The sequence below is a fragment of the Pleurodeles waltl genome, chromosome 5, assembly GCF_031143425.1.
Source record: "Pleurodeles waltl isolate 20211129_DDA chromosome 5, aPleWal1.hap1.20221129, whole genome shotgun sequence".
NCBI classification, from domain to species: domain Eukaryota; kingdom Metazoa; phylum Chordata; class Amphibia; order Caudata; family Salamandridae; genus Pleurodeles; species Pleurodeles waltl.
This window is the reverse complement of record NC_090444.1, coordinates 1,857,187,186-1,857,208,248: the sequence shown is the minus strand read 5'-3', so window position 1 is coordinate 1,857,208,248 and position 21,063 is coordinate 1,857,187,186. Positions and strand designations below refer to the sequence as shown.

At 45.9% G+C, this 21,063-nt stretch overlaps 1 protein-coding gene across 1 annotated transcript in view; it reads right to left on the bottom strand.

Annotated features, from left to right (window-relative positions):
* Window positions 1-21,063, bottom strand: part of LOC138297449 (solute carrier family 22 member 7-like) — a 137,686-nt gene that overhangs the window by 88,722 nt on the left and 27,901 nt on the right. Inside the window, exon 3 of the mRNA XM_069236799.1 lies at window positions 1,301-1,404. Within this exon, the coding sequence (XP_069092900.1) occupies window positions 1,301-1,404 (104 nt within the window). The remainder of the gene's footprint in view (window positions 1-1,300; window positions 1,405-21,063) is intronic.

Sequence of the window (21,063 nt, the reverse complement as noted above, 5' to 3'; positions counted from 1 at the left end):
GAGCTCACACAATCGTTCTCTGTTTGTGGGGTTCCCTCTCTCGTGGTGTTGTGTCACCCCCAGCAGTCCGTGTTCAGGCCCCTCATGTTCACTCAACAACAATGCAAGCAAACTTAACTCTTGATTTCCTCATGCCGGGCCTGCTTCACGGCGGTCTATTGTTGTAGGTGACATTCAGTCGCCCCGATGATGGCAGGGAAAAGAGGGGTGTTTGGTGCAAGACAGTGAGCAGCCTCCTGTTCAGCCAGATGAGGGTAATGTCGCAGGGTCTTTTGAGGGTTTGCAGGAGGGAGGGGTGTTATATACTCTCCAGCTGGCCCTCAGAACAGTTCTGATGCGCTGGGGCGGGGGTATATCCCCCCGTATTCACTTACGGCCACCCCGCGGGGCCTCTAGTCGGAGCAGACCAGCATAGGAAGAGCCCATTTGCCCTGCGTTATGCTGCTGAGTGTTCATATGTTGTAGGAGGGGCAAGAGGCAGGGGAGGTTCCCTATGCAGCGGAGGAGGGCCAGAGTCCTCACCTTGTACGCCGCTGCTGTTCTGGTGCTGGGGGAGGGGCCATTGGCATTGACTGCAGTTGCTGCTCTCGATCTTCTCCGGCCGCACTCTGACGGTACGCGGGGCCGCAGACTCGTGCGACGGGGTAGGCCTTCCCTGTTCACACCCAGTTTGAGCAGCACTGGAGAGATGCACATGGCAGAGGCACCCCACTCACAGTCCCCCAGCCAGAGTGCGTTGTAGAGTAGTCCTCAGGCTCGATTAGTGGTATTCACGGCCTCAGAGCGCCTCCGCCTGGATCAGGGCCTACCGTCTCGCAGAGCACCAGATTGAGGCGACCATCTTCACCCATGGCCAGACCACGCCCCCCCAAATAAAGAGATCTTGAGGCATTGAGGGATGGGTAAATTGGATAATAAATTGCAAAAACTTTCCAAAAGCTATTTGTTATGTTGGTGGAAGAGTGATAAACTTGAAACTGAAAAGAACAAAGAAGATGTAATTGAAATCTTGTTTTGCTCATAGTTGTTTTAATGTGAGTGAGCAAAAAGATTTTTCTTATTTTTGGACTTTTATCACCTATTGAATAAATATTTCTTAAACCATTATCATTTCAACCACCATCTGCCACCTCAACACCAAGTGCTTATTTTTTAATCCAAATAAGGGAGATAAAAATACTTCCCTATGGACAACACATCGCACCACACACAGTGACTGTTGTTTAATATCAGCAAGAGTTCTACCACATGGAGGAACATGCTTGCACATTATGAAGATAATGGATGTACAATACTGTACCTGTCCGACAGGTAACCAATAAAAATGGCTCCCACCGTGACCCCAATGAAGAAAAAGGTTGATGAGGCTTTATTGAGCCACTTCTTCTCACACACGAGGTCCCACTGAAAGAGAGAGGAAGCAGTGTCAGAGATGAATTTCTCTTCGCTATTCAGTTTTCCATTACATTGGTCAATGATTAGTTTCCATGTATTCATGCACAGGTGGTATGGTGTATCCTACATCTTCCATTTTGATGAATTCTCTATGAAGAGACAGGCTAGAGCCTCGTCTGCTATAGTGTGTAAAACCATTCACTGTATTTACATCAATCAATGAGGCCCGGGGCATGGGGCGGCGCAGCAAGTGCCTTGCTATGTCATCCTGCGCCACCGGGAAAGAGTAGAAATACACTGTATCTACAATATACAGCACATTTATGTCCTCTTCCCCTGCGCTGGTGCACAAGACGCCTTCCACCATGGTGCAGGGGTGCCTGCGATTCATGGATGATTGTTTTTGTGCAGGAAGGGACACCTTACTGCACAAAACAATCACTAGAGGTGTTTTCCTCTTTCTATGTGTGCTGCAGAGTGCAGCACACATGGATAGAGGAAAAAATAGGGAGAAATAAAGATATTTCATTCTTAAGCCACCCTTGAGGTGGTGTAGGAATTTGACACATTCCCTGCTTTGTAAATCTAGCAATGCGTCAGATTCCTTCCAGTTCCATTGATGTTGCATGGGAACAACCCAAGCAACACCCATGGAACGCCCCTTTCACACAGTGTCATGCGTGAAAGAGGTCCATATTTACAAGGCCATGAAATGCCACGCCATGTGACTTTGCGTAACCGTGTAAATATAGGCTGGCACACTGCCTCTACATTCCTTCAAACATATACCAGTACCTAAAGTTATTAATCTTGTCAAAGCAAGCAGGTCAGCCATCCTCCCTTCTGACCCTTGCCCACTGCATAGCTTCAAGAACATTCTTTTAACTACCTCTGATGCCACATGAGTCAGAACAATCATCAAAAACGTTTTCAACGCAAGTGACACACAAATACTTCCTAAACTGGACAGCCCCAAAGACATCAGATATTCAAAAATCTTCAGTTGTCTCAGAGCCATTGATCATAGTTGACATGGAGCCATCTCAAATTGAATGTGTTCAAAACTGAAATACTCACATGTGCTGATTGGAAAAATTATGACCTACTCTGTGCCTGAATAGTTGGGACCACCCCCTAAAGTATCAAAGGAACTAAGACACCTTGAAATTACCATGGACTTCAACCTATCATTGAATGACCAAGTGGTAAGTTAGCAAGATCAAACTTCATTACTATGAAAACTCTGCAATGCATGTTTCCCACTTAGGATTTCCACACAAGGTCCAAGCTTCTACCTCTCTTGTACTTTCTAAAATGAATTACTCCAATGGCCTCTACCACAGATCATCTTTATTAACTATGAAAAGACCACAACAAATTCAGAACTCTGCCATCAGACTACTACTAAATGCAAAGCCACAAGCCAACATCCCCCCTGCCTTGAGGGCCCTACATTGGTTACTGGTTGCCAGAAGATCCACCTTCAAGCTGCTTTGCATCACCCACAAAGAAATACATGGAACATGACTATTTTGCATTAGGAATAAAATTACCAAATACATACAACAAAGAAACCTCAACTCCAGCAAAAACATGGGTAGTACATCTTTCTCTGTTTAAGCAGTCAAACTAAACAATTCATTATCCTCAAACATAAGAGCCTCAGATGATTATCTTATCTCCAGAAGGCAACTAAATAGTTGGCTCTTTCCTTCATCACCACCATATTCAAAACACAAATTTAAAACATATGCCTCTGTATGTAAACATGCATTCTATGATTATATGTATGTATTTATATTTGTGCATTTCTTTGCACACATATATATATATATATTATATATAAATATATAATTCTTCTTATGGATCTGCCTAACAAATCTATATATTATGTATGTTAAAAAAAAATATATATATATATATATATATATATATATATATATATATATATTACCTAGTGTTGGTCGCCCTAGTTTCTATAGAAGGAACATATTTTGTTTTGCTAATAACCTAGGCGCCGTCTGATGAACCTTCACAACATTTTCCAAGAAGATACGACTCTCAGTTCAGCTGCTGCCCCAAACGTTTCTGGGTGATCCGTCAAGCAGGGGACGAAGAAAAGGGGGTCCCAAAAAGCATTTTCCCCATTCATTTTTCCATAGGGATTTTGAACAACAATAGCACTCAAATCACTGGACGGAGTTACACCAAATTTGGCAGAAAGGTAGCTCTTGGTCGCGAAAGAGCACTTTGTGTTATCTATTGTAAATCTGTTTAGTAGCTTTTGAGAAATCAAATGAATCCAAATTTGTATATATAGGGACGGGAAGTATTCATAAGCCCTCCCGATCTCGTACTGAGATCTGATTGGTTGCCAACACTTCAACAAGGAAGTGTTGGCAGCTTATGTTGGGACTCGGTTTCAGCTGAGTCCCACAAAAAAATAAAAAATAAAAATACCAAAGGGGCCAGGGTACAAACACCCTGACCCCTTAGCTCTGGTGCTGGGGTCCCAAAGGGAACCCCCAGGGATACATTTTTATTTTTTTTAATCTGGCAGATCAGTGAATTTCTTTTTTTTTTTTTTAAAAGGAGCACGGGCTCCTATACTTTGTAATTCTGAAGCCCCCAGGTGGGCCAAGTCCTGGAGGGCATTGCAAATATAATGTGGGGCGGGCCACCACCACCCAAGGGCTTTCATGAATTGTGAGGGGGGGGCTGCCCGCCCCGCATCCCCAGGGACCAACACCACCCTGGAGACTTGAATCTAATTTTATGCGGTGGGTGTGTGGCCCCCCCTCACAGCTCCGGGGACCACCACCTCCCCGGGCCTTTAATCTAACTCTATGTGGGGGGTCTGCGTGACCCCCTCCCCACAGCCCCCGGGACATCCTCCTCATAGGGCTATTAAGAAATTGTGTGCGGAGGGGCCTCCACCACAGCCGCGGGGACCACCACTTTCACGTGGCTATATTAGTGGGAGGGGGGAACTCCATTGAGGAGCCACTGATGGCCCTGGGGACCGCCAGCCCCAGGGCAGATCCTGCCATGTCCCTGGTGCCCACCCTGCGACATAGCTGTTTGCTGTGGCTTGACGGCAGATTTGACAGCTGTCGCCAAGTCTCAGCAAACACTGTGCTCCAATGAACAGCTCATTCTTCATGGGAGTGGAGGTTTCCTCTATCTGCCTGCCCATGAAGAGGCAAGCAGGCACACAGAGAAAACAGCTGTCACAGAGAGGGAGCTGCTTTAGCAGCTCCCTCTCTGTGATAGCACTGCTAGATCCCACAGGAGGTGTGGAGCCAGCTGGGACAGTGGGGGCCTTCACAGGAGGTGGGGAGCCAGCTGGGACCATGGGGGCCTAAATGATCTCCCCGATTGTCTCCCCCACGGTCTCCAACGTTGTGACTTGATGCCCTTGGGGGGCACCCAGGTCATCTGGCTGGGACCTGCAGGATGGAGTCCCCGGGGCTGAGAGGGCCCTAGTGAGGGAGGCCACATGGCTCCCTCCCAAAACCAAACAAAATAAAATAAAAAAAAATTAGCTGGATCCCAGGGGATGGGGTCCCCAGAGCCGAGATTGGCCTTGGGAGGTGGGCCGTACAGCCCACTTCCCACAAAAAATAATAATTTTAGAAGGCCTGACCCTGGGGAATGGAGTTCCTGGGGCCAAGATCAGCCCTAGGTAGAAGGGCCACATGTCCCCCTTCCATAAAAAAAGTAATAATTAGACCAGGCCCGGGGGATGGAGTATCCGGCACTGAGATTGGCCTGGGGAGGGGGGTCGCCCTGCCTCCCTCCCTCCTCAAATAAAAAAAATATATGTTTATGCTGGACCCTGGGAGATGGATCCCTGGGGCCAAGATTGGCCCTGGGGAGGTGAGCCACAAGGCCCCTCCCCAATAAAAATGTATAATTAGCCTGGGTCTCTGGGGATAGGGTCCCTGGGGTGGGGATGGGGGCTGTGTAGCCCGCCCACCCTGAAAAAAATTAAATGTTGAGACTGGGCCCTAGGAGATGGGGTCCCCGGGGCCGAGATCGGCCTGGGGAGGAGGGCCTTGCAGGGTATGGTTGGTATAGGGGTTAGCCGCAGCCTCTGCCAATGGCCGAAGGCCGTGCGCTGCGCAGGGTTAGGTGGTTGTAGATGTTGGCTGCAGGGCCTGACCACACACCAGACCCTGCTGCCAACCGCCACCACGCACGGCCTTCAGGTGGTTAGATTAACGTATAGTAATGAAAAATGCTTTACGTTAGAAAAACCATAGAAATGTACTGAAAAAAAACAAAGGTTACAGGGATGTTATAGTTAGAGTTATCTCAAGTAACTGTAACGCCCTCGCAATGCACTGCTAATTACCCTACAAATTACAGCACTCATGACATCTTTGATAACATCCTTGATAATGTCAATGTAATATTTGCAGTAAAACTTTTGACGAAAAAACAGTGCATGGCAAGGGCGCAAGTTATAATTACCTTAGGGCACGAATTATAGTTACTTGAAATAACTATAACTGGTGAATTTCTATGGTTTGGTACGTTTAAAATGTGAGCCTAACTATAACATTCTTGTAACATTTGTTTTTTTGAGTGAGTTTCTATGTTTTTTTAATTCTATTTCCTAATTACAATGTTCCTGTAACCTTTGTTTTTTCAGTGAATATAAAGATAGATATAGATATATATCATTTATGTATGACATGAATATAGGTCACTGCATAGTTTACTTATAATTTAATATTTTATATGCTATGGGTCTCTGCTTAATTTATTTTATCTATCACAATTTGTGTATATCATCATAAAAATTGAATCTATAAGTGTTTCACTATTGAAATATCGGGGGAAATATAAAATATAAATACATTTATGTAGATAAATAAAAAAATGAATAAAATCCGCCCCCAACAAGAAAGAATACAAACACACGAATAAATTACCTTTGTCAACAGCAACAATTAAAGTCTGAGTGTTTAGCTATTTATCCTTACATGCACATGTTATCTCTTTATTATTTTCCTTATACATGTATACCTTTCTATGTAGTTATGTATCAATCTATGTATTACTTTACTTCTACTGTAGAAAAAAGTCTTCAACTCTCTCATATGCACTACTCTATACCTCATCTTATACTTCTCTCAGTATATCTTCTATCTCCACTCTGACTCATTACAAACATAATTTTACTATCATTCTCTACCTAATATCCTTTCTAGATTCTTCCTTCCTCTATCCCTCCTTTGACTCATACCATACCTCCTTTTACTATGATTTTCCAAATTAACACTTGTAGACTCTTCCCTCCTCTGTCCCTCTTATGACTCATCCCAAACTTAATTGCTCGAATTAACTACTCATTTTTCCTTATACTAATCAACCACTAATCCATTTTGGGATCCAGAGTAGAGTGCTACGCCTTGTCAGGGGTAGTAAGTGCCATATAAATACAATCACAGTTACAGTCTTATAACCTTTTAGAAACTCCTCCATATTCTCCTTCAGACTTTCATGAACCTGCCATCTCTGCCTTCCACTGGTGATGGCGTGGTGAGTGCCTAGGTTGTGTAAGCAGTGGTAGGTGCCAATCTTCTGTTCGTGGCTTAACCTGTGAATGTCACATCCCTTTGAACTATACCTTGAGTTGTAGACACAAAACAGCAGGAAGAAGTCAGACCCGAGAGGGTGATTCAAGAGGGTGCTATTTGAATAATATGTATACTGTTTGAATGACCTCCACCAACCACACAAATAAAATGTGTGCTCGCAGGGAGAATGGAGATGGGCCAAATAATTATTATACATTTAAAGTTCACATGCCATAAACTTTCTTAAAACACAAAACCCTTAGCCTAATGTTGACTGGTGTGGTTAAGGTTTATGCCTAATTGGCGTTGGGAGACTTTGAAACAGTCCAAGATATTCTCAAAAGTTAATGTCTCTAACGTTAATCATTAAGGGCCTGAATCACAAAGGTAAAATTAGACCTTAAGTCTAGGTTTAGACCTAAAGTCTAACTTTGGACCGGACGTCTAAGTTTAGACCTGGAGTCTAAACTCAGACTTCAGGTCTAAGTTAGGATTTTGGTCTCAACTTAGACTAAAAGTCTAAGTTTATACCTAAAATCTAACTTTAAACCTGAAGTCTAAGTTTAGACCTTAAGGGGGTCATTCTGACCTCGGCGGTCTTTTTTGTAGACCGCCGAACGGAAGACCGCCAGTGCTGGCGGTCTTCCGCATGGGCCATTACGACCGTTGGCAGCGCTCCGCCCGTTTCCGGACGAAGAGCCGCCAACAGCCATACTAGCGGCAGGCGGGGAAGTGGAGGTAGCTCCACCTCCACCGCCACGCAAAAAGAACACCGCCCAGCGAATCACGACTTGTGATTCACTGTGGCGGTGTTCTGTTGGCGTGGCGGTGTCGGCGAAGCTTCCCCCATGGGTCCCGTTCCCTCCCGGAGGATCACCGGAACAGGTAAGGTGATCATCCGTTAGGGAAAGGGGGTGGGGGGGTGTTGTGAGTTGTGTGCGTGCATGGGGGTGTGTGTGTGTGTATGTTGAGAGTGCGTGCATGAGTGCGGGGGTGTGTGTATGTGCATGACTGCATGCATGAATGTGGGGGGGTGTGTGTATGTGCATGACTGCGTGCATGTATGCGTGCGTGTATGTGTGTATGTGTGTGTACATGTTGGGGATCGGGGTGGGGAGGGGGGTCCTGCAACCTTTTGGGGGTGGCAGGGGTGGTGGGAGAGTAGGGGAGGGAGTTGGGGTGGGGGTGGAGGGTGGGGGAAACCCTTATCAGTGCCAGGGAAGGGATTCCCTGGCACTGATAGTGCTTACCGCCATGGATTTCATGGCGGTCCCAAACCGCATGAAATCCATGGCGGTAAGCCGGGGTCAGGCGGGTCGGAATACCGCCGGCGGTATGTGACGACCGCCGGGCTGGAGACCCAGGTCTCCAGCCCGGCGGTCGTTACCGCCGTGGCAGTCGGAACAGTGAAGCGGCGGCTGGCCATGGCGGTAACCGCCATCGTCAGAATGTCAGAAAAAAGACCGCCAGCCTGTTGGTGGTCTTACCGCCGCTTCACCGCCGACCGCCACGGTCGGAATGACCTCCTAAGTCTAAACTTCAGGTCTAAACTTAGACTTCAGGTATACAATTAGACTTCAGGTCTAAAGTTAGACTTTAGATCTAAACTTAGACTTCAGGTCTAAGTTTATCTTTGTGAATCAGGCCCACAGTTTGAAGGGTGGTTCTGTACGAAAGTTAAAGCAGCATAAGCAGTTAATGTAAAGCATATTTTGTCAATGTCAACAAGACACTTTGCACATGTGGTAGTGTTAATTAGTGTTTGAATGATTAAAGGAAAACTGTGTCTTAAAAAAATATGTGTCCTGTGGTCATTGTGGACTCATTTATGAAATCCTGCACACACAACAGTGAATTATGGATGTCATTTGTCAGCTGTGTGCAGTAGGCTTTGGGTGCCTATGTCCAGACCCCACAGCTCATTGCTGACGTGGCCCTGCTCCCCACTACGCTGCTTTTTTGTACTTTACACAGTACATGGTGAGGAGCCGCAGTCTTGGCACACTGTGGTCTTACTGTCCTGCACCATGTATCCAGAAACAGAGGGCCTGATTAAGATCTTGGCAGACGGGTTACTCAGTCACAAACATGGCGGTTATTCTATCTGCCTTATTACGATTTCCATAGGCTCTAATGGGATTGTAATACAGTGGATGGGACATTCATCACATTTGTGACTGAGTAACCCAACCTGCCAAGATCAAAATGAGGCCCAGAGTTTTCTTCTTCCTCAGGGCGTTGTGTGCTGCTGCTTTTTTTAAAAAAGTGTAATAGTTTTACATATGCCAACACAAACAAAATCAGGTTCAGCTTCATCCTTTTAGCTTCAGCATGCCCCTGAACGGATGTACCAACAGGGGGTCATTGAGGCATGGCAGCTGACTGAGCCTGTCACAAGGCAGGATGGAGTTTGTGCAGCAGCACTGTCTCACCAGAGCCCTCTGTTTACTTCCACTACTCCTCCGCTTTCCACTGGTGCCTGAATTCTTGATGGAGTTCAGAAGGAGAATGAATAATGAATTACTTATTTGTTCCGAAGACCAAACTGTCCCATGGCAGCAACTTGGTTTGGATAAGTGCTGCTAAGTCTTTTATCATGAGAAGTGTTTAATGGTCCTATCTCTGACTGCAGGTTTCTGGTGCTTTGTAACTTTAACCTGTGATGAGGTGCAGGGGCGAGGGAAAGGCCTCATAAGATGTGTTTACTGGTCCTGTCTATGTCTGCACGTGTACTGAGCTTTGTAACTTTAACTTGTGATGAGGTGTATGTGAGAGGGGAAGGCCTCATTAGATGTGTTTACTGGTCCTGTCTCTGGCTGCATGTTACTGAGCTTTGTAACTTTAACTTGTGATGAGGTACAGGTGAGATAAGGTCTCATAAGATTTGTGTGCTGGTCCTCTCTCTGACTGGATGTATAGGGTGCTTAGTACTTTAACTTGTGATGAGGTACAGGTGAGAGAAGAGCGCCTCATCGTGAGATGTGTTTACTGGTCCTCTCTCTGACTGCATGTTTAGTGTGCTTTCTAACTTTAACTTGTGATGAGGTACAGGTGAGAGGAGAAGGCCTCATTAGGTGTGTGCACTGGTCCTCTGTCTTACTGCATGTTTAGGGCACTTTGTAACTTTAACTTTTGATGATTACATGTGAGAGGTCAAAGGAGAAGGCTTTCAGAGACATGTTTACTAATTCTCTCTCCGACAGCTTACTCGGGGCACTTTGTAACTTTAACTTGCAATGAGGTACAGGTGAAAGCTGAAAGGAGAAGACTTCATCACATTTGTTTACTGGTCCTCTCTCTGACTGCATGTTTAGGATCCTTTATAATTTTAACTTGCAATACGGTACAGGTGAGAAGAGAAAGCCCCATGATGAGATACGTTTACTGGTCCTCTCTCTGACTGCATATTTAGGGTGCTTTGTAACTCTAACTTGCAATGAGGTACAGGTGAAAGGTGAAGGCCTCATGAGATGGGTTTCATGGTCCTCTCTCTGACTCCATGTTTAGGGTGCTTTCTAACTTTAACTTGTATAAGGTACAGGAGAGAGGAGAAGGCCTTATGAGATGTGTTTACTGTCCTCTCTCTAAATGCATGTTTAGGGTACTTTGTAACTTTAACTTGTGTTAAGGGACAGGAGAGAGGAGAAGGTCCCATGAGATATGTATACTGGCCCTCCCTCTAGCTGCATGGTTAGGGTGCTTTGTAACTTCAATTTGTGATGAGGTACAGGTGAGAGGAGAATGCCTCATGAGATGTGTTTACTGGTCCTCTCTCTGACTGCATGATTGGGGTGCTTTGTAACTTTAACTTGTGATGAGGTACAGGTGAGAGGAGAAGGCCTCATTAGGTGTGTGCACTGGTCCTCTGTCTTACTGCATGTTTAGGGCACTTTGTAACTTTAACTTTTGATGATTACATGTGAGAGGTCAAAGGAGAAGGCTTTCAGAGACATGTTTACTAATTCTCTCTCCGACAGCTTACTCGGGGCACTTTGTAACTTTAACTTGCAATGAGGTACAGGTGAAAGCTGAAAGGAGAAGACTTCATCACATTTGTTTACTGGTCCTCTCTCTGACTGCATGTTTAGGATCCTTTATAATTTTAACTTGCAATACGGTACAGGTGAGAAGAGAAAGCCCCATGATGAGATACGTTTACTGGTCCTCTCTCTGACTGCATATTTAGGGTGCTTTGTAACTCTAACTTGCAATGAGGTACAGGTGAAAGGTGAAGGCCTCATGAGATGGGTTTCATGGTCCTCTCTCTGACTCCATGTTTAGGGTGCTTTCTAACTTTAACTTGTATAAGGTACAGGAGAGAGGAGAAGGCCTTATGAGATGTGTTTACTGTCCTCTCTCTAAATGCATGTTTAGGGTACTTTGTAACTTTAACTTGTGTTAAGGGACAGGAGAGAGGAGAAGGTCCCATGAGATATGTATACTGGCCCTCCCTCTAGCTGCATGGTTAGGGTGCTTTGTAACTTCAATTTGTGATGAGGTACAGGTGAGAGGAGAATGCCTCATGAGATGTGTTTACTGGTCCTCTCTCTGACTGCATGATTGGGGTGCTTTGTAACTTTAACCTGGGATTAGGTGCAGGTGAGAGTGAGACTACTGGATTTCTAGGCAACAGGGTCGTTCCTGGTGTGGGGGACTGAGTCTGACCCACTTAGAAGGACTTCTGTTACCTTTAATCCGGTTTTGCTCCGGCTAACTAGCAGTGCCTCATCTCTCCCAAGGGGAAGGGATGATTGGGCAGCCGAGCACATGACATCTTTAGAACTTCTCAGGGAAGTTGTGGTCACTCAGGTCCTAACAAGCTCTCTCATTTACAGTATGATCTCATATACAAATGACAAAGGCAGTTTAAGTTTTATAGATTGTTTTTAATAAAATGACTGCATTTTAGATAATAAGGTGTGAGCCGCAATAACCAGAACCATACAACACAGTAGGATTGAAATAGTCACGATGAGAGTGAAACACAAGAACAACGCTATCATAGTGTTAATAGGTTTGTTCTCTCTAAGTAAGTTCTATTTCGAGCACAGCATGTTAAGCTCTAAGCTTGCCTTTCAGATTCCATGGGAAGACATCAACCCTCATACCTGAGCAAAGGCCTGTGATCTGGTTCAGCATCTGCAACAGGGCAGTCAGCGTGTAGCTGTGGTTCACGGGTCCGAATCTCCCTCTCCCGTGTATTAGGACAAGGAAGTGTTTTTATAACTAACATGTCAGTGTGATCACAAAACGTCCCTACGCAGGAATGTATCCAAAGACTAAACTCCTACCACGTCTATCGGCAATGTACCAGACTGTATCCTTGACTGGAGCCCAGAGTGAGCAAGAATGTGTTATTGAGAACTCCAGTGCTGAAGTAGGCTAAACAGTGTGATATAAAAAATAAAACAAGAACGTAGAACTGGCTATTTGAAAAATAACAGTACGAAGCTGAATAAAATGCATTTAGAGCAAAGTGCACAGAGGCTCCATGCTGCAAGCAAAGGAATAAAATACATCCAGGGCAAAGTGCACAAAGGCCTAACGCCTGAAGCAAACGCGCAAAGGATACATAAAAATGACCACACTACAAGAGGGGAAGGTCTCATGAGATGTGTTTCCTGGTCCTCTCTCTCAATGCATGCTTGGGGCGCTTTGTAACTTTAATCTGCGATTAGGTGCAGGTGAGAGGGGAAGGTCTCATGAGATGTGTTTCCTGGTCCTGTCTCTGACTGCACATTTAGGGTGCTTTGTAACTTTAACCTGCAATGAGGTACAGGTGAGAGAAGAGCGCCTCATGATGAGATGTGTTTACTGGTCCTCTCTCTGACTGCATGTTTAGGGTGCTTTGTAACTCTAAACTGCGATGAGGTACAGGTGGGAGGGGAAGACCTCAAGAGATGTGTTTACTGATCCTTTCTCTAGCTACATGCTTAGGGTGCTTTGTAACTTTGACACGCGATGAGGTACAAGTGAGAGGGGAAGACCTCAAGAGATGTGTTTACTGGTCCTTTCTCTAGCTACATGCTTAGGGTGCTTTGTAACTTTGACACGCGATGAGGTACAGGTGAGAGGGGAAGGCCTCATGAGACATGTTAACTGGTCTTCTCTCTAACTGCATGTTTAGGGTATTTTGTAACTTTAACTTGTGATGAGACACTGGTGCAAAAAGAAGGCCTCATGAGATGTATTTACTGGTCCTCTCTCTGAATGCATGTTTAGAGTGCTTTGTAACTTTAACTTGTCATGAGGTAAAGGTGCAAGGAGAAGGTCTCATGAGATGTGTTTACTGGTCCTCTCTCTGGCTGCATGTTTAGGGTGCTTTGTAACTTTAAATTGTGATGAGATACAGGGGAGAGGAGAAAGCCTCATGAGATGTGTGTGCTGGTCCTGTCTGACCACATCATTAGGGTGCTGTGTAACTTTAACTTGTGATGAGATGCAGGTGAAAGCAGAAGGCCTTGTGGGATGTGCTCACTGGTCCTCTCTCTTCATCTTTAGGGCACTTTGTAACTTTAACTTGTAATGAGGTACAGGAGAAAGGAGGAGGCCACTGCACTGCAAGACCATAGCTAAATAAGCAGCAGGCACCTGAAATCTGGGACAGGAATCTCCTGTGGAGGATGGTGGAGGTGAGATGTAGCCTATGCCTCATGTGGAGTGCACTAGTACACTCCTCAAGGAGTTCATGTTTGTCCTGAGTATTAACTCCTAGTGCTTGCCTTGGTAGTGGCAACTATTCACCCATACCGTCAGAATGCAGTCAAGTGCACGTCTAGTGAGTCCCAACCTCACAAGTATTAGCTACTAGCGCATTTCTGCACAGTAACTACTATTAGTACATAATGGTACTGTTAATTACTCACCAACACCTCCAGGTTATAAACGTCCAGCATGCATCTTCAGAACGTGCACTGCTAGCATGTTCCAGAAGAGTATGAATGACTCATCCACACCTCTAGAGTACCAACTAGTAGCATGCACCTTCAGAACCTGTACTGCTAGCACGCTCCAGCAGACTATTAACTACTCACTCACTCTTCTAGAGTATTGTAGGAAAGTACACTCTTTCTTGCATGGTGACTCCCTTTTCTGCCTGATGTCAGTGTGTTTGACTGTGTTCACTGGGATCCTGCTGACCAGGACCCCAGTGAGTATGCTTCCTTTCCCAAAACTCAGTATTTCATCCCACAATCGGCATACTGGTGCCCCCATGTAAGTTCCTAGTATTTGGTACTTAGGTACCCAGGCCTTTGGGGATCCAGGGGATCCCTTTGGGCTGCAGCAGTAATTCTGCCACCGATAGGGAGCCCAAGAAAAGGGTTCTGCAGGCCTGCCATTGCAGTCTGCGTGAACCGGGTGCATGCACCCATTTTCACTATAGTTCACTACACCAGGTTAGTATAAGTCACCCCTATGGTAGGCCCTCTCGTCCCAGAGGGCAGGGTGAATGTACCTGTATGTGAGGGCACCCCTTCAGTAGCAGAGGTGCCCCCACAAACTCCAGACCCACTTTCCTAGACTTTGTGAGTGCGGGGATGCCATTTTACACATGTACTGGACATAGGTTACTACCTATGCCCAGCGACATAATGGTAACTCCAAACCTAGGCATGTTTGGTATCAAACATGTTTGCAAGTATTGGTTCTATGATTCCATGCACTCTTGGGGCTCCTTAGAGGAACCCCAGCATTGCTTCCACAGCCTTCAGAGGTTTTCCAGGCAGCCCCAGCTGCTGCCACCCTACAGACAGGTTTCTGCCCTACTGTTGCTTGAGCAGCTCAAGCCCAGGAAGGCAGAACAAAGGATTTCCTTTGGGGGAGGTGTGTTACACCCTCTCCCTTTGGAAATAGGTGTTACATGGCTTGGGAGGGGTAGCCTCTCCAAGCCACTAGTATGCTTTGAAGGGCACATTTGGTGTCCTCTGTGCATAAACAAGTCTACATTGGTTCAGGGACCTGCAGTCCCTGCTCTGGCACGAAACTGGACAATGGAAAGGGGAGTGACCACTCCCCTGTCCACCACCACCCCAGGGGTGGTGCCCAGAACTCCTCCAGAGGGTTCCTGGGTTCTGCCACCTTGAATCCAATGTTGCAGGGAACTCTGGGAGCATCTTGTAGGAAAGTAGCCTCTTTCTAGCATGGTTACCCCAATTTGTGGTCTGTTTATCAGTGTGTTTGATTGTGTCTACTGGAATCCTGCTAACCAGGACTCCAGTAGTTATGCTCTCTCCCCCTAAATATGGTTGTTGGATACTGTTAACACAGTATTCCACTCATAATTGGCATACTGGTGCCCCTTTATAAGTCCCTAGTATATAGTACCTAGGTACCCAGGACATTGGGGGTTCCAGGGGATCCCTATGGGCTCCAGCATTTTTTTGCCACCCATAGGGAGCCAATGCAAAGGCTTCGACAGGACTGCCAGTGCAGCCTGTGCGAAATGGAGCATGCACCCTTTCACTGCCATTCACACTGCACCAGGTCACTTAAAAGTCACCCATATTCCAGGCCGTCAAACCCTGAAGGCTGGGTCCAGAGCACCTGTGTATGAGGGCACCCCTGCACTAGCAGAGGTGCCCCCACGTCATCCAGGACCAATTTCCCGGACTTCGTGAGTGCGGGGAGGCCATTTTACACATGCAATCTACATAGGTCACTACCTATATACAGCTGCACAATGGTAACTCCAAACATGGCCATGCTTGGTATCAAACATGTTGGAATCATACCCCAAGGCTTTTGCAAGCATTGGTCGTATGATTCCATGCACTCTGAGGGCTCCTTAGAGGACCATTACAGTCTTCTGAAATTGTCCAGGCAGCCCCTCCTGCTGCCACATCACAGACAGGTTTCTGCCTTCCTGTTGCTTCAGCAGATCAAGCCCAAGAAGGCAGAACAAAGGATTTCCTTTGGGAGAGGGATGTTACACCCTCTCCCCTTGGAAATAGGTGTTACAGGCATGGGAGGGGTAGCCTCCCAGAGCCTCTGGAAATGCTTTGAATGGCACAGGTGGTGCCCTCCTTGCATAATCCAGTCTAAACCAGTTCATGGACCCACAGTCCCTGCTCTGGCACGAAACTGGACAAAGGAAAGGGGAGTGACCATTCCCCTGTCCATCACCACCCCAGGGGTGGTGCTCAGAGCTCCTCCAGAGTGTCTCTGGATTTTGCCATCCTGGATTCCAAGTTGGCAGGGCACTCTGGGAGCATCTGAGTGGCCAGTGCCAGCAGGTGATGTCAGAGCCCTCCTCTGATAGGTGCTTACCTGTTAGCTGACCAATCCCCCTTTCTGTGCCATTTAGGGTCTCCCTTTTGGGTTGTTCTTCAGATTCGGATTGCAAGACTCCAGCAGGAATCCTCTGCATCCTTTACTTCACCTTCTTACCAAAGAAACTGCATCTGGACCCTCCAGGAACTCTATAACTGCAACAAAGAAGCAAAGACAACTTCTGCAACATTGTATCTTCAGCTTCTGTCAGCAACTGCAACTGATTCCCAGTCATGCATCCTCAGAGGACAGACAGTCTTCAGCCTGCACCAGAAGAATGAAGGAATCTCCTGTGAAGTGAAGGAGTCACTTCCCTGCTTCAGCAGGCACCCCTCTGCAGAGACGACCAGTGGCTTGGGTCCGCTCTCCTGAAGAAGTGCGTGGATCCAGCAACACAGGTGGTGGACTGAAGCAAATCAGACTGCAATCATCCATCCGGCGTGGGACATACATCATAAGCACCAACCAGGAACCTGCATTTGTCTCCATGGGTGCAGTACAGACTGTTCTTCTTCACTGGTGGTTCTTTTTTTACACCTTCATCTGGGTTAGCAGGAGCTCCTGTTCTCCCTGGACTCTTCAGTGCTTCTTGGACTTGGTCCCCTTCTTCCACATGTCTTCAGGTCCAGGAATCCATTTTTGGGGTCTTGCAGTCCCTTCTGGTTCTTGCTAAATCTTCTATCACATGTTCTTGTGGGTTCTAGAAAGTTACAGTGAGTTACTCCTGCTTTCCTGGGCTCTGGGGTGGTTTATATTACTTACCTTTGGTGTTTTCTAATACTCCCAGTGCCCCTCTACACACTACACTTCCCTAGGTGGGAAACCGACTTTCACATTCCACTATTTTAGTATATGGTTTGTTTTCCCCCAGGTCCATTTCTAACTATTGTGATTTTCATTATTTGCACTGTTTTCTAACTGTTTTACAGCTATTTCTCCATTCTAGTGTATATACTGTGTGTATTACTTACCTCCTAAGTGAGTATAGTCTCTAAGGTATTTTTGGCATTAGTGTCACCAAAATAAAGTACCTTTATGTTTGTAACACTGAGTATTTTCTTCATGTGTGTGAGTACTGTGTGACTACAGTGGTACTGCAAGAGCTTTCCATGCCTCCTATTTAGGCCTTGGCTGCTCATCCACACAACCGCTAGACAGCCTGGCTTCTAGGCACTGTTTACATTTCACTAATAGGGGATAACTGAACCTGGTATAAGTTGTAAGTACCTTAGGTACCCACTACAAACCAGGCCAGCCTCCTACACATCTGAGTGGACAGGCCAGGCAGGTGACGTCAGATCCCCCTCCTGATAGGTGGTAACCCAGCTAGGTGACCAATCCCTCTTTCAGTGCTATCTATGGTCTTCTTTGGGTGGTCCTCAGATTCGCCTTGCAAGATTCCAGTACCATTCCTCTGCATCCCTTACTTTGACTTCTTACCAAAGAAACTGCATCTGGACTCTCCAGGACCCAACAATCTGCAACAAAGACGAAGATTTTGCCTGAAACATTGTTTTTCCGGCTCCTGCCAGCTTTTGCAACATTTCCCTGGTCGTGCATCCTCTGAGGACAGCGTGTCTTCAGTCTGCACAGGAAAGAAGAAGCAATCTCCCTTGGAATGAAAGAGTCACTCCCCTGCATCTGCAAGCACCAACAGCAACAATGACCGGCTGCCTGGATCCCCTCTCCTGCTGAGCTGCAAGGATCCTGCACAGGTGGTGGTTGGAAGTGGCCCTTAGGTGGTCCTCTCTGCCAGCTGTCCAACTTTGGTGGAGGTAAGCCCTTGCCTTCCCATGTAGGACAGTACCCCTATGCTCTGCACTTCTTCCAAGAGGTCTTCAGTCTTTTTGTAGCTCCAGCCCCCAGCACTCCTTCCAACGATGCACAGCTCCCTGAGTGACTCACCTGCGGCATGGAACTCCTTTTAGTAGTGCTGTGTGGATTCCATTTGCGCCTATGTCCCTATCCTGTGGGACTCCTGTACGTCGTGCTATGCTTTTGTGGGCTCTCTGCAACGCTGAGGGCCCCCTCTGACTCTCTCTTCTGGGTTGAGTTCTCCTGGGCCTTGCTGGTCCCCTGCATCACCACTTTCTGCCAGCAGCAAACTTTGCCTGTGCCAAGGCTTGTTGGTTGAATCTGGACATACAAACCTGATTGCAATCTTCCTTCTGGCATGGGACACACATGCATCCTCCAGAAACTCAACTCTGACTCCAGGGCTGCAGTGCTGACTTTTCTTATGCACTGCCGACGAACTCCTGCAAACCTCAGCTTGGTGGATAGGGGCTCCTGCCCCTACTGGACTCTGCTGTGTCTTCTGGATTTGGTCCCCTTTTTCCACAGGTCCTCCTCTTCAGGAATCCATTGTTGGTTTCTTGCAGTCATCTCTGGGTTTTGCAATTCTCTTATTTTCTTCTAAGTGGGTGTTCTGGGGAAATTCTAGTAATTTACTCCTGCTTTTCTGCTTCCTGGGGGGTGTTGTGTTACTTACCTTTGTGCTTTCCTGGTACCCCCAGCGACCCTCTATACACTCCACTTACCTGGGTGGGGGTGACCCTCTTGAATTCCATTTTTTTAGTATATAGTTTGTGCTCCCCCTAGGTGCACTATTCTCTATTGTGTTTTACACTATTTGCACTGTTTTCTAACTCTTCTTATGCCTATTTCTGACAACTAGTGTACATAACCTGTGTATTACTTACCTCCTAAGGGAGTATTACCTCTATAATAATTTTGGTGTGGTGTTACCTTAATAAAGTACCTTTATTTTTGTGAAACTGAGTGTATTCTTCCATGTGTGCAAGTGCTGTGCGACTACAATGGTATTGATGAGCTTTGCATGTCTCCTAGATAAACCTTGGCTGCTCATCCACAGCTACCTCTAGAGAGCCTGGCTTCTAGACACTGCCTACATTTCACTAATAGGGTATAGGTGGACCTGGTAAAAGATTTAAGTACGTTAGGCACCCTCCACACTCAGGCCAGCTTCCTACATTGGTGGTGCAGCGGTGGGATAAGCACTTCCAATACCAGGCCAGATTCCTACAAGTATTAATTGCAGCATGCACCTTCAGAACGACCACTGCTAGTACACTTCTGCAGAGTATTAACTACTCACTCACACCTCTAGAATAATAAATAGTAGCATGCACCTTCAGAACGTGCACTGCTAGAACACTCTGGCAGAGTATTAACTATTCACTCACACCTCTAGTGTATTAAATAGAAGCATGAACCTTCAGAATCTGTACTGCTGGCACACTACTGTAGAGATTTAACTACTCACTCACACCTCTAGAGTATTACCTTGTAGCATGCGCCTTAAGAACATGCACTACTAGCACACTCCTGCAGAGTATTACCTACTCACTCCAACCACTAGAGCATTACATAGTAGCATGCACCTTCAGAACGTCCACTGCTAGCACACTCCTGCAGAGTACTAACTACTCATTCACACATCTAGAGTATTGACTTGTAGCAGTAACTTGAGAACATGCACTGCTAGCACACTCCTGCAGATTGTTGTCTACTCACTCAAACATCTAGAGTATTAAAAAGTAGCATGCACCTTCACAATATTGAATTGCTAGCACATCCCTATAAAGTATTAACCACTCACTCATACCTCTAGAGTATTAAATAGTAGTATGCACCTTCAGAACATCCTCTGCTAGTACACTACTGCAGAGTATTGACTACTCACTCACACCTCTGGAGCATTGAATTAAAGCTGTAACTTGAGAACATGCACTGCTATCACACTCCTGCAGATTATTAAGTACTCACGCCTCTAGAGTATTAAATAGTAGCATGCACCTTCAGAACGCCCACTGCTAGCACACTTCTTCAGAATATAAACTACTCACTTACACCTCTAGAGTATTAATTTGTAGCATGCACCTTCAGAAAATGCACTGCTAGCACACTGCTGCAGTGTATTAACTGCTCTCTCACACAATTAGGGCCATATGTACGAACACTTTTTCCCATAGACACAGAATGGGTAAAAACCTTTGCTACATCTGGCCCTTAGAGTATTAAATAGTAGCGTACACCTTCAGAATGTTTACTTCTAGCACATCCCAGCAGAGTATTAGCTACTCACTTACACCTCTAGAGTATTAACTTGTACCATGCACCTTCATAACATGCGCTGCTAGCACCCTCCTGCAGAGTATTATCTATATACTCACACATAGAATATTTAATAGTAGCATGCACCTTTAGAATGTCAACTGCCAGCACACTCCTGCAGAGTATTAACTAGTCACTCACAGCTCTAACGTGTGGCTTCATCTTGAGAACATGCACTGCTAGCAAACTCCTGCAGATTATTAACTACTCACTCACACCTCTAGAGTATTATATAGTAGCATGAACCTTCAGAACGGCCACTGATAGCACACTCCTGCACAGTATTAACTACTAACTCACACCTCTAGAGTATTAACTTGTAGCATGCACCTTTAGAAAATGCACTGCTATGACATCCCTGCAGAGTACTAATTGCTCACTCACAGCTCTAGAGTATTAAATAATAGCATGCCCTTTCAGAATGCTCTCTTCTAGAAAATCCCTGCAGAGTATTCACTGTTCATTCTTTTCTCTAGAGTATTAAATAGAAGAATGCACCTTCAGAATGCCGACTGCAAGCACACTTCTGCAGAGTATTAACTATTCACTCATACCTCTAGAGTATTAAATAGTAGCATGTACCTTCAGAATGTTCACTGCTAACACATTCTTGCAGAGTACTAACTACTCATTTGCATCTCTAGAGTATAAACTAGAATTCACCTTCAAAATG